Source organism: Alternaria novae-zelandiae (assembly GCF_023758075.1).
Source record: "Alternaria novae-zelandiae strain BMP 2774 chromosome Unknown scaffold_3, whole genome shotgun sequence".
NCBI classification, from domain to species: domain Eukaryota; kingdom Fungi; phylum Ascomycota; class Dothideomycetes; order Pleosporales; family Pleosporaceae; genus Alternaria; species Alternaria novae-zelandiae.
The window spans coordinates 400,549-413,738 of record NW_026056963.1 but is presented as its reverse complement, the minus strand read 5'-3'; the positions used below and the strand labels follow the sequence as shown (position 1 = coordinate 413,738).

The window sequence follows — 13,190 nt, the reverse complement described above, 5'->3', positions numbered from 1 at the left end:
CAATAGCGTCGCTATTCATCGCTTCCCAGCTATGGTATTTCGCCAACAACTATCGAGCAGCGCGCGCGACTGGACTACCCATCATCTTATGCCCTTATGACCCCGATAGCGTAAGTTACCGCTCCTCCTGTCACAATATGTACTTGAAGCAACCTGCACACCCGTGCCCGTCTCTTCAGATATAGCTATTCAAAACTGATCATACGTTTAGGCGTTCTGGTCCATATTCTGCGTCCCTCTTCGCCCTATGCTTCGCTCTGTCCTCCCCAAATCTGTATTTTCTACCGTAGAGCTTAGCATCTGGGGCTGGGAATTCCGGGAGAAAGCAGCGGTCCATGAGAAGCTGGGACCCGTCTTTGTCGTTGTTACTACAGGACTCAATCGGCTTGTTTGTGCGGACCCGTCCATGGCCCATACCATCATGTCTAGAAGGAGAGACTTTGTTCATCCAGACATTACCACCGAGACTATGGGGTTCTTGGGTCCAAACATTGTAACTGTAAGTAGATCGCTCATGCTGTTTATCGTGACTAACCCATCGGTCCAAGGCCAAAGATGAGTCCTGGTCTCGCCAGCGCCGTATCGTCGCCCCGGCTCTGAACGAACGCATTAGCCCAGAAGTGTGGAGAGTGAGCATAGAACAAGCATCGTCCATGGCAGACCTCTTACCCTCAGTCTCCCCACCTCATACTCCCCAGGCGCCAGCGAAGATAGTTCTTGGCCTTCGTACGATTGCGATGAACGTCCTCGGTCGAATCGCGTATGGGCATGACAAGCCATTTGCTTTATCTCAACCGTCGACCAAACCGTCAGCGGACATCTCATACGTTGATGCTATTTCTCTGGTCACCGACAAACTCATCTACGCTGCATTTCTTCCTGCCAGCTTTCTAGGCTTGCCCTTCATGCCGCAGGTATCACAGCGATTAGGTACAGCACTGAAGCGGTTGCCGGGGCTAACACAACATATGCTCAATGAGGAGCGCCAGAATAGTGCTTCTAAGTCACCGCATTCTACACAGACGACCGAAAGTCCAAACAACAGCCGAGGCACCATCATGGAAGAACTTGTCCGCCTTTCGGACCAGGAGAAAACCCGCACAGACGCTTCAACACCAGACTCGTTGGACAAGGTTACCAAGAAGTTTCTCACCGAGGAAGAAATCGCAGGAAACCTCTTCATCTTCACCGCTGCTGGCTTTGATACAACCGCAAACACAATGTCCTACGCCGTCGCGCTGCTCGCAGTGTATCCGGAGTGGCAAGCCTGGATCCAGACCGAGATCGATACTGTGCTTGGAGGACCTGACATGTCGCCAATAGACTATGCTAGTGCATTCCCGAAACTTGTTCGCTGTTTAGCTGTTATGGTAAGCTACCCAATATCGACATACAGCCATCCTTGAACGGCATCCTTCAAGGACGGCTAACTCCCTAGCCTCTACTCCGTTAGCTCGGTGCTGACGGTTTCACGATATAGCTCGAGACCCTGCGCCTTTACCCGCCCGTAACTCTCCTTATGCGATCCATAACCACGAGCCAGAATCTCGCCTTCGCAGACACGTCATTCCAGATCGCGGCTCCATCCACCATCTACGTGAACACAACGGCATTGCATACTTCACGCTCAACATGGGGTTCTGATGCCCTGTCCTTCAACCCCGCACGCTGGCTACAACCCGACACACCAGAGCCCACGCTCATCACACCTGCGCAAGGAACCTTTATGCCGTGGTCTGTTGGTCCGCGTGTATGCCCTGGGCAGAAGATGTCGCAGGTAGAATTTGTAGCGGTTATTGCGACGCTGTTTCGTAGTTGCAGTGCGCTACCAGTTGTCCGTGAGGGGGAAAGTACAGAATTGGCGAGACAGCGCTTGCTCCATTTGTTACAAGACAGTCAGCCGGTGTTGACGTTGCAGATTAATAAGCCCGAGGACGTTCATATACATTGGGCTAAGCGATGAGTAGCTTAGTGGTGGTACGTCGAGAAGAAGATGAGATGCGGCGTATGAGCGAGATGCAAGATATATTTGTGTACGTTGTAAATGGTATCGAAGTAGATTCCTCTTACCTACTTTCGTGACAGATTGTGTCAGAAGATGTGATGTTTGTGCTCATCATCATCGCGCTCCTCGCACACCGTGCGATGCGTTCTGGGTATGACATCTATGTTAAAGGTCCCAAGCTAACAAAGCTTAGAGATACAGCCATTGTTACAGCTCTGTTGCTGACACGGGGTAGGGACCGACTTCCCCTTCAGCTAACCCCTTTGCCCATCTCATGAACAGAAACACGAACGCCGAGATCGTGTACGCCTGGGTCGCGATGAGGGTGGCTTTTCCTTTCTTAGTGCGAAGATTCGGTCGCGTCAACACACCGACCACATCGTCAACCAACGCAACATATGCCGTAAGACTGAGGGTACGATCGGCAAGAAGAACGACTTGTTGCAACATGGGTGTATCGAAGGACACGAAGAAGCGGACGAGCCAACTACCAAGTATCCACGTCAGAGCGATCAGGAATTCCGAACGCCTTTGTCTTGTACCCACAGGACGTTCCCCAATCAATTGGTCGGCGCCATAGCTGCAAAGTATGTCTACTAGGTATTGTATGACGTTTGGTGGTGTACCGAATAGCCGACCGTAGGTTGCGATAACGCCTGCGCGGTAGAGGTCGTTCTTGCGTGTGAATCGGATGGATTGCTTCGGAGTAGGTTCGGGTCGGTTCGACGGATAGAAGGAGGATGCTACGAGGTACGTCGGTATGGCGAAAGACACTACAAGTGGCAGACTGTTCCCGCCGGTCGTAAAGCCAGTGGCCTGAGCGATGCCTGGTGACAAGAAAACAGCGAAAGGGCTAGCGATCAAGGGGGCGTATAGGTGAGCATATCGGCGCCATGCGGCAATAGCATAGTCGGCTTCTCCAGTGTTTGGTGTGTGTTCTGCTGAAGTAGTTGGAGGCTGCTGTGGCAGTCCATCACTATCGTGGGTGTTCATGGCGAAAGGGATGGAACACGACGCGGTAAGCTTCGTGTGCTGGGCATCTCTTGGCTTGGGAAGCTTCATCGCGCACAGACACAACTTTGGAAGCTGCCCCTTTCGCTGCGCAGCCATCATCACCACCTTGCCACCCCAACGGAGCTCATATGCTGCACATGTGTCGAGAGGCATCTCGTCATCGATCATTACCTTAACGCGCCGCCTGCCGCAGGTCCAGTTGATGTTCTGCACGCACGCTCCACTACACAGGCCCGAATCTCGCAGTGGCACGCGCGTGGATGGCGTGCATATAGCCACTCTTCCCCAACGCTGTTACCAGCATCTACCTGAGCACACACCAGATGCCCATGCAAGTAACATATGATGCGACGCGGTGCGACGCCGTCGTAGACCATCAAACTGCCGGCAGGGTCTGAGATCGTCCATGAACCCGGGATGCTTCAACAGGCAGCTGCTGACCACCGAGGCATTGTTGCAACGCCAGTCAAGCCATGTTCATCTCTTTTGCACGCGATGACCAGATCCATGGTAGGATGTGAGGTCGAAAATCGCGCATCACTATAGGCTGAGCTCGCAGAAGCTTGATTTCGCGTGTCGCAGCGTGGCTGTGTAGTTCTTCGAAAATCGCTCATGGCTAACCGTCAACAGCTCAGACAAACGCAGTCGCCAATGGCAATTCTTGGGCGCATGGGAAAAGGTCCGACGGGATACCTCCGACGCTTACGGTTTACCTGTTGCAGGACCCTGGCCCCATATCGGATTGTATGAGGTATTTGTGCGTCGAATCGCTTCAAGTTGACTATGACAAAGACGAGGAGGACCTTGTACCACACTCTTGGTGTCATTCTACTTAGCTGTGATTACGATGGAGCTTTTACGGTATGGATATCCTACCAAGGCCGCCCAAGCACGTGTTTGACGCGCTGCTAGAGCTTTCGAAGGCACGCTGCTCGTAAAGACGGCAGATAGCTTTCGCCTTTCTCGTGGTATAAGTCGCGCTTCACGCATCACTCAATCTTGTGCTACCTCTCTTCATTCTTCTCAGCTCATTTGCATCTTTTTTGCACACTCCCCGGTCCTACTTCCCGCGGTATCGATCTGTGTTTTCCACAGGTTCGCACATGGATCAGGAAGAAAAGGTCGCTCCTCGCGTCCGTTTCGGAGAGCTACGCCTTCCGGACGAAGAGGATGGATACGCGACCCACGAGCGTCGCCATGAGCGCAATCTATCACGACGATCAAGTGTGGGCAGCCTTTCCATTCGCAGTGCCGGAGGAGCGCGCACTGTACAGCCAGAGACTGCACTCCCCATCACCTGTGAGTAGCTGCCTCCTATGACTTGCTTGTGAGACATCCACTGACTCCTGACACGAACATTCAGATCGTACTCTTTCCATCGAGATCGACGAGGATCAACACAAGAAGCAGGATGAGGTGAAGAGAGCGAAGGAGAAAGCCGCCGTTGGTGAGTTTCTTGGCCGTAAATCACAGCCACATCCACTGACTTCACCTCTACAGACCTGGCAGACCTCGAATGGCATACACTTGCCGTTCATGAGCTGTGTCGCCGCCTCTCCGTCGACATCGACCAGGGCCTTTCTGACGATCAGGCCAAGCGTCGCATTAGCGAACACGGCCAGAACAAGATGACACCTCCCCCATCAGGGCTACTCAAGAAGATAATAGGCTACTTCTTTGGTGGTTTTGGTAGCATCCTTGTGGTTGCTGGCATACTGGTGTTCGTCGCATGGAAGCCTCTTGGTAAACCGCCAGCGGTTGCAAACCTGGCGCTTGCTTGTGTACTGATCGCTGTTTGGCTCATCCAGGCTGCCTTCAACGCATGGCAGGACTGGTCAACCAGCAGAGTGATGGCATCCATTGGAACGATGCTGCCTGATCAGTGCATTGTCGTACGCAACGGATCGCACGTTAGCATCTCGGCCTTGGATCTAGTGCCTGGCGACATTATCGTTATCAAGCAGGGTAACAAGCTACCCGCCGATGTTCGTTTCGTCGATATATCCAGCGATTCCATGTTCGATCGCGCAATCCTTACTGGTACGCAAAACCTACACATATCACTTGAGCACGAGGACTAACATACGCCAGGCGAGTCCGAGCCCGTCGCAGCTACCATCGAAGCAACCGAAGACAACTATCTCGAGACCAACAACATCGGATTACAAGGCACCCATTGCATCTCGGGCGCCTGTCTTGGCGTGTGCGTTGCAACTGGCGACAACACTATCTTCGGTCGTATCGCAAAGCTTACCTCGGATCCCAAGACTGGCATGACACCTCTTCAGAAGGAGATCCTACGATTTGTGCTCATCATCTCACTCTTCATCACATGCGTCGTTATTCTCATCGTGGTTCTTTGGTATGTTTGTGGCTGGTCTCGAGCAACATGTCTATGCTTGGCTATCTATGAGTTGAAAGATTTGTACTTACGCATCTCAGGGCTGCATGGCTGAGGAAATCTCATCCTACTTGGATTGACGTACCCCTTCTTATCGTCAGTTGCGTCTCGTGCGCTGTTGCATGTATGGACTACCCAGCAGTGTCTCTTTCATGTACCGATGCTAACTTCTCCGTCTTTCTTTAGTCATCCCCGAAGGCTTGCCGATCGCACTTACCACGAGCTTGACCATCGTCGCGAACATCATGCGCAAGAACAAGATCCTTTGCAAGTCCCTCAAGACCGTTGAGACACTTGGTTCCGTTTCGGTGATCTGTTCCGACAAGACCGGAACGTTGACCAAGAATAAAATGGTCGTCACGGACATTTATGCAGCAGGCGAAGAGTACACTACGGATGCGGCGCGTGATATGATGGCAGTCTTTCGTTCGGAACAGAATCTCTCCGTGCTCTCCAAGACCAAGACAAACATCATGGATCAAGTCCGCATGCTCGGTGGTCTCTGCAACTCCGGTGAATTTGATGCCGCTACTATGCATCTTCCCATTGCGGAGCGCAAGATTAATGGCGATGCCACTGATCAGGCTATACTTCGACTTTCCGAGTCTCTTGGGTCAGTGGCCGAGTTGCGTCGCGATTGGAAGAAGGTCTTCGAAATTGCCTTCAACAGCAAGAACAAGTTCATGGTCCGCTTGATGACACCGGCGAACCAGACACCGACGAGCAACAATGCCACTCTCATGATCAAGGGAGCTCCCGACATCCTCCTACCTCGATGCGATCTCATCCTGAACGAGAAGGGTGAAGAGATACCGCTTACCGACGCACAACGCCTTCGAATCGACACCGTGAAAGACAGCTGGTCTCGCCAGGGAAAGCGCGTCATACTGCTCGCTCGCAAGCCGACTATCGTACCGTTCTCCGCCAACCATGAGAAGGAAGTATTGGTTGCAGCCCGGGAAGGCCTTACGTTTGTCGGCATCGTAGGCATCGTCGATCCACCCCGTGATGAGATTCCAGACGTCGTTCGTATTCTTCGGGGAGCTTCTATCCGCATCTTCATGGTCACTGGTGACTTCAAGCTCACGGCTCAGGCCATCGCTGAAGAGTGTGGCATCATCTCGAACTCTGCTTTGGTCGACGATATCAGCGCACTTGGCCGCGAAGGCAAGATCGGGACTACGAAGCAGTCAATCGTGTTGAGTGGGCCCGAACTGATTACATTGAACGCGGCGCAATGGGACCAGCTTTGCCAGTACCAAGAAATTGTGTTCGCTAGGACGACGCCTGAGCAGAAGCTTCGTATCGTTAAGGAGTTCCAGGCCCACGACAACATTGTCGGTATGACAGGTGATGGTGTCAACGATGCGCCATCGCTCAAGGCTGCCGACATTGGAATCGCTATGGGCAGTGGCTCCGATATTGCCATCGAAGCTGCCGACATGGTTCTTCTCGATTCGTTCGCCGCCATCATTGAGGCTGTTCAGTACGGTCGACTGGTCTACGACAACTTGAAGAAGACCATCGTGTACTTGCTTCCCGCTGGTAGCTTCAGTGAGCTGTGGCCCGTCGTTACCAACGTTGCATTCGGTATTCCGCAGATCCTGTCTTCCTTCCTTATGGTAAGTACATCTGATCTCAATACACTGCGTCCGTCAGCTAACTTTGTCTAGATCATAATCTGCTGTCTTACCGACTGTGCCGCCGCGATCACGCTTGCTTATGAGAAGCCAGAGGCCGATGTGATGCTTCGCCCTCCTCGTAACCCTAAGAAGGACAGGCTAGTCAACGCTCGGCTCATCTTCCATGCCTACTTCGTTGTCGGTCTACTGCAGTGCTTCCTCGCCTTCACCATGAGCTTCTGGTGGATGCAGCGCAGAGGAGTTCCGTTCACGGCAATGTGGTTGAAGTTTGGTGTTTACGATCCTCAATACGACCCGGAATTCGTTACCGAAGTCGCCAACGAAGCTTCGAGTATCTACTTCGTCACGCTAGTGATCATGTAAGTATAGATGTGGAAGTGTACTAAGTAACTAGCTGACATTGACGACAGGCAACTGTTCAACCTACTTGCTACTCGCACCCGTAGACTCAGCATCTTCCAGCAACCGCCTATCTTCAACAAGGCTACTCAGAACTGGTCGCTCTTCCCTGCAATGATCTTCGCCATCGTTGTGGTCTTCATTTTCTGTTACATTCCAGCCCTCCAAGACACGATCGACACCAGGACTGTCTCGGTTGAGCACTGGTTCCTTCCGGCTGCTTTCGGTATGGGCTTGCTCGTCCTCGATGAGTCAAGGAAGTACTGTGTGCGCACTTGGCCCAACGGCTTACTCGCCAAGATTGCTTGGTGATGCTCTTTCCTTCCATCCGAGGAGATCACTTCCTTGGCCTATTTTCCTAGTCCAAAGGGGCCATTCAGTTCAGAAGCCGTTGGCCCACTTGCAACAGTAGCGTAGTTGAGAAGGCTTGTCATATCAGTCCCGATTAGATGGGGAGTGTCGTGTGAATTGGCGCACACGCATCCAGTCTGCAAGCAGACAGAGCCCAACTGTTTCTTTCTATTCATCAGCAATATGATCCAGAGCCACGCCTCTTTTCCACATGTTCGACTGTCCCACAATGCAGCGTGCCACTTCCCACTTCAGCCGCAATATCTGTAGATGCACGACCCTGGCCATCGGCAATTTTCCATGCGATACCCCACACGAACTTTAATGCGCCTTGCGCAACGAGGGATCTCGTGGTTCAACGGTGAAATGCCGGTTATTGAGAGCAAGGGGTCGAAGTCAGCTGGCACCAATCGTATCACCTTGCAATATGAAGTTCCTCATAAAGGAAGACTGCAGATCCAGGCTTGGCCACATGCAGAGCGGCTAAAGGTGGCCGTTCCATATTCTGATGTGTGTGTGACAAAGGATAGATGAGTATAGCGATGGAAGAGGAATAGTGTGGTGTCTGCGGATGATTTTCCACGCGACGCTGAAAGCGTTGGTGCCTGCTCCGTAGCAAAGCGCCAAGCGAAAGCGCCCCGCAGACTTCGCCAAACCTTGCTTCGACGACCTCATCCATCCACAAGCCAGCGATGCCGCGCCACTGGAGACCGCCGATGCCATCCATGGATGCAAGTTGTCTGAAACATCCTGCATTACGACACAAGTCAGTTCAGACACCTTTTGCGTCACCCATTGATGCATGATCCGTCTACACGATCTAGTACCTACAGTACAGAGATGCTGGCATCGGAACCAGTGGCCTGCCGCATTCGTCTGAGTTTATGGCATATAGTATGTCCAACCCAAGTACCAGATGATGCTGGGTAAGACTCAATCTCTCGAGCCCATCGCCACGCCTCTTCACCACATTGGCATCGATGACCTACCGAAGCTGCCATGGAGGCCCAAAAGCGCCTCCCACACGACCCATCAACGTGGGGTTCCAAATCCTTCCCTGTTTTGGTCAGCCTCACCGCGAACTTAGCGACCATCCCTCATAAGGGTTCAAAGCTGCGGAGCGTGCAAAGCGTGCCTGCCATGTAGGCGGTCTGGCCAAGCAGCGGCTGGCTGGCTGACTTTGTTATTCGAGCGATGATGCTGATGATCATCCCACGTCTGAGCCTTCTCTAATTGCAATGCTTGAGACTCTGGCGTTGAGTTCGAGAAGCACGATTTCACGCCGATAGCGAGGATAAGCTGACAGCGATGATACTCACAATAAAGGCGCGCTCTACGACCCTAGAATTCCTGGGACCTCCTCCAAACTTTACCTAGAGATGGCATCACATCTTCCCGAATTTGATAGCTCCAGTCAGCGAAAGGGGCTCAGCGCTCATTACACTGCTAGCATACATATCATACAGGTAGAAGCCAAGTGTCTTGGAGCATGCAGCATATGGGCGCTTTACCTCCAATGTCACGGGCACAATATCTTGGGCGGCAAACCAAGAGGTTGCATCCGCACCTCCGGGCTTGTCCATGGTCAGACCCGCAGCCTGATTCGACAGCGGGCGTGATAGACTGTAATGACCTGTTCAGTGCACATTCCAGAGTTCACCATTCTTTGGGTCGTCATACGAAGTGGGTAGACAATTTGAGCTGCAAAGCTTTCTAACCCAATCATTATACCACCTTAGATTAAACCCATATTTTGCAGCAACGATCGATCAGGATTTCCCCGTGGTCCGGCAGTTGTCCTCGTGGACATCACTAATCAGGCGAATACTTCGGCGGTCTCGTTATAAGAGAGGTTATTAGGAGACATGGTTGAAGCCTCATCATTTGTGTCTCTACATTCATCATCACTCATTTTCTCCAGCATCACGTACATTCTCGATAGTCAAAGACTACATCACGACCACTAGTCACGATGCAGTGGGCTACCCTCCTCGCTGCGGCTACGGCCCTTGCAGGCCATGCCACTGCGCAGAACATGCTGCGATTTGCTTGCTCACAGCTTGTCGTCGAGCGAACAGACCCCCTCGTCAACCCGGGTGTCAAGTACACGCCACATCTTCATCAGATCGTCGGAGGTGACGCTTTCAACATCACGATGGACCCTTCAAACGATATCGCGCAGATGTCTAAGTGCACTTCCTGCAGCTTTGTCCAGGATAAGTCGAACTACTGGACCGCCGTCATGTTCTTCAAGGCAAAGAATGGAACGTGAGTAACTACAACACTATGTATACATTGTGTGCGAAACATGCGCTGACCTCCTTTTAGATACATTCGCGTGCCTCAGGTAAGTAACGTCTTAGCAAACGCATCACAATCAAGAAAGTCACTAACCCCAAGCCAAGATCGGAAACGGTGGACCACAAGGAAAGCTCATCAATGACGGCGGTCTCGACGTCTACTACATCCCCAGCGGAAAGACCACTGCCTTCAAGAAGGGCTTCCGCATGCTTGCCGGCTCAGCCACCAATACCGACCCCAGCAAGGTCAAGCTCTCCAACATCTGCCATCGCTGCTGGACTTCTCCCTCCGAGAGTACCTTCGTTGGCGGTGCGCCTTGCTCAGGCTCCGACACTGTCGCCATTCCCAAAGACCCCAAGTGCAAGCTCATCCGTCAGACCATCATCTTTCCCACCTGCTGGGATGGCAAGAACCTCGACTCGCCAGATCATCAGGCACACGTCGCTTATGGCCAGGGTGCTGGTGCTAATGGTGGCGGTGCTTGCCCGTCCACACATCCCGTGAAGCTCCCTCAGATTATGTACGAGCTCATGTGGGATGTCAACAAGTTCGCAGACAAGAGCTTGTGGCCCACCGATGGCAGTGACCCATTTGTCTACAGCATGAACATCGGGTAAGTCTTCCTGTATTCTTCTCCTATCTCTAGTGTCCATGAAGAAGAGGATCGCTGACTTCTCTCTTCAGTGGCTCTGCCGCGCATGGTGACTACGTCTTCGGCTGGGAAGGCGACTCCCTCCAAAAGGCCATGGACAACAACTGCAACCTCAACACAGCCTGCCCCAAGGCTGGCCTTACCGTTCAGCAGCCTGCGCAGTACAATGCTTGCAAGAAGAAGCAGCAAGCTCCCGAGGATGTTGACGGCTGTAAGTTTTACCTGCTCGTCCTTCACTCATGCGACATGAAGCTAACATCTGCATGACAGGGCTCAAGGAGATGCCGCTCGGTGACATGGCCATCAAGGCCTAGACGCTGGTTGTCGCCGTATATCTATCATCGCTAGTGTCGCTCAGTGGCTGTCAAGACCTTCGTTAGTCAGAGCTGTTAGGTGTGGTGCTTTTAGCTTAGCACTCGTTTGGCATTGCGTTGTGTAATCGTTTAGATCGCAGAAGAGAATCCACGTGCACGTTATGTGGCGAATACCAAGTTGTTCGGAATGCAATTCGTTCATGATGCTAATGATTACTAAAGACCGTACATGTCTCTCCACCTATTATATTCCGCTTTGTCGTGAATGACAGGAAGCATCATCATCAGTGTGACATTGTCAGCTTATCTTCGAGCACTGGGGATACTGAAATCACGGCCTTGGGCTTTTGTGTGCAGACTTAGGGTCGTACGCCGTATCACTGCCTCGTTGCGCAGCACCCATAATTCTCGAGGAGAGGCGAAATTCTACCATTCTATAGTATATACTCCACAAAAGCCCCTACAATATCTACAAGCCCATTACCAAGTCCACCACCCTCTCCCACCACCGCCTCTACACCATCACCGTAGCATTCCCCATCCCACCCGTACTCGCAACCCCATTTCGAGCCAACAATGCCTCAAAGTTCTGATTCGCACCCGCAGTAAAGTCATGCGTGATGTAGTTGTACACATCATGCACAGGAATCGACGCGCTAGTCGAAGACGGGTTGGAAACTTTGCTCTGCGAGCACGCGAAGCCAAAGCGCTTGCTACTGCTGTTGGGATCGATGCGCACGGCGCCGGAGGAACCGGTGTACGTCGTGCAGCCGGTGCATTTTACGGTGAATTGCCAATGCGTGTTGTTGGACTTGTTGCCGGTTGTGAGGGGCGTGTAGGTTGCTGAGGTGTATTGTTGGGGTGTCGAGTGGCCGCTTTGGTGAGTATTAGCATTCTGTGGGTTGCTACTGGGGTCGCACGACTTACGTGGCCCATCGTGAAGATACTGTTGGTTTCTGGCCGTTCGGGTAGGACACTGTAAGGGGGTTGCGGACCATGCTACCGCCCCATGCGAGACCAACCCAGCCGAGGGCGTTGGGCGCGACGACTTGAAGAACAATGTCGTATGGTTCACCCGCTGGCACATTGGCGGGTTGCGCTATGCGGTAGATGATGTTCGACGAGAGTGTCGCAGCCGCTTTGGTTTCCGAGAAAGTGAAGCCAGTTTCTGAGTCCACGTAGCTTACGGCGCGAGGCGCGAGATGCCGTGCTTCTGACGTAGGCCATGCTTGAGCTAGGAATTGTCAGTTGACAGCATCGTTCGTGTTGAATTGCGCTACTCACTGAGGCCAGCCAGAGCTGCAATGCTGTAGGTAAAGCGCATCTTGGTTGTCAATCTTTCAGGCTACGCGTATTTATCCAGCAGCGCTATTGCAAAGCACGCAGAAATTGAAGTTGAGAAAGGAACAACAATATTTTACGTGTGACAAGAAAATCCTGGAGCAACAAGATACCTTAATAAATCCCATACACACCCGCCAAGATGCCGCGCCTGAGATCCATCCACTCGAGGCCCACAGTGTAAAGTACACAGCGGCGATATACAAGCACGCGTGCAAGATAGACTAGAATAGCACCCGCCTTATCCAGGTTAAGACCTTACTGCCACGCGTGACTGACTTCATCACAACCCGGGTGTGAGGTTCAAAGGCTTCTGGAATGTGGGCCAACATCCACAAGATTGCTTCCGATTACTACTCCAAGCCAGCCTCGAAGTCTCTTTGGTGGCTGTGACCATGCGAATACGGAAAATATGCTGTTTGTGGAAGGTCGCAAAGGGAGGAAAGATGGCGTTGTGTTGGCTGTGAGAGGTTCGTGTATTTACCCGCATAGTGTGTATAGTGAGGATAGATGGCTTTGTGTATCGATCAAGTGGAGATATGTTGCCACGACCCAGGAATCATCAACGCGATTGTGCAGCAGTCTACGTCCCGGAATTAGCAGCAGCGGATCATGCAAAACGAAAAAAGCGCTGATAGTTTACGTTGCGAAAGCTGGAAGATAGAAGCAATGCCTGCGGAAATGCGTAAGTGGAATTATCGTGATTTTGAATCGTATCGACATCATGTACCACACATGTAACATGTCGAAGACGGATGCTAGTGCAAGC

The 13,190-nt window shown here is 52.2% G+C and overlaps 5 protein-coding genes across 5 annotated transcripts; 3 read left to right on the top strand and 2 right to left on the bottom strand.

Moving 5' to 3' along the window:
• Positions 1-421: 421 nt before the first annotated feature.
• On the top strand, positions 422-1,923 carry J4E88_002114 (uncharacterized protein; the record flags this gene model as incomplete). The annotated part of the gene is made up of 4 exons (XM_049395780.1): positions 422-499; positions 549-1,370; positions 1,481-1,750; positions 1,897-1,923. The coding sequence occupies 4 exons, from the start codon at positions 422-424 to the stop codon at positions 1,921-1,923; spliced, it is 1,197 nt and encodes a 398-aa protein (XP_049258184.1).
• A 289-nt stretch (positions 1,924-2,212) lies between these two features.
• J4E88_002113 (uncharacterized protein) lies at positions 2,213-2,998 on the bottom strand (the record flags this gene model as incomplete). The annotated part of the gene is made up of 1 exon (XM_049395779.1): positions 2,213-2,998. The coding sequence occupies one exon, from the start codon at positions 2,996-2,998 to the stop codon at positions 2,213-2,215; it is 786 nt and encodes a 261-aa protein (XP_049258183.1).
• A 1,124-nt stretch (positions 2,999-4,122) lies between these two features.
• J4E88_002112 (uncharacterized protein) lies at positions 4,123-7,774 on the top strand (the record flags this gene model as incomplete). The annotated part of the gene is made up of 8 exons (XM_049395778.1): positions 4,123-4,318; positions 4,383-4,466; positions 4,520-5,059; positions 5,111-5,381; positions 5,462-5,544; positions 5,607-7,042; positions 7,094-7,422; positions 7,474-7,774. The coding sequence occupies 8 exons, from the start codon at positions 4,123-4,125 to the stop codon at positions 7,772-7,774; spliced, it is 3,240 nt and encodes a 1,079-aa protein (XP_049258182.1).
• Positions 7,775-9,785: 2,011 nt separating this feature from the next.
• J4E88_002111 (uncharacterized protein) lies at positions 9,786-11,080 on the top strand (the record flags this gene model as incomplete). The annotated part of the gene is made up of 5 exons (XM_049395777.1): positions 9,786-10,081; positions 10,142-10,160; positions 10,219-10,727; positions 10,799-10,977; positions 11,037-11,080. The coding sequence occupies 5 exons, from the start codon at positions 9,786-9,788 to the stop codon at positions 11,078-11,080; spliced, it is 1,047 nt and encodes a 348-aa protein (XP_049258181.1).
• Positions 11,081-11,594: 514 nt separating this feature from the next.
• On the bottom strand, positions 11,595-12,404 carry J4E88_002110 (uncharacterized protein; the record flags this gene model as incomplete). The annotated part of the gene is made up of 3 exons (XM_049395776.1): positions 11,595-11,955; positions 12,008-12,314; positions 12,365-12,404. The coding sequence occupies 3 exons, from the start codon at positions 12,402-12,404 to the stop codon at positions 11,595-11,597; spliced, it is 708 nt and encodes a 235-aa protein (XP_049258180.1).
• Positions 12,405-13,190: the final 786 nt, after the last annotated feature.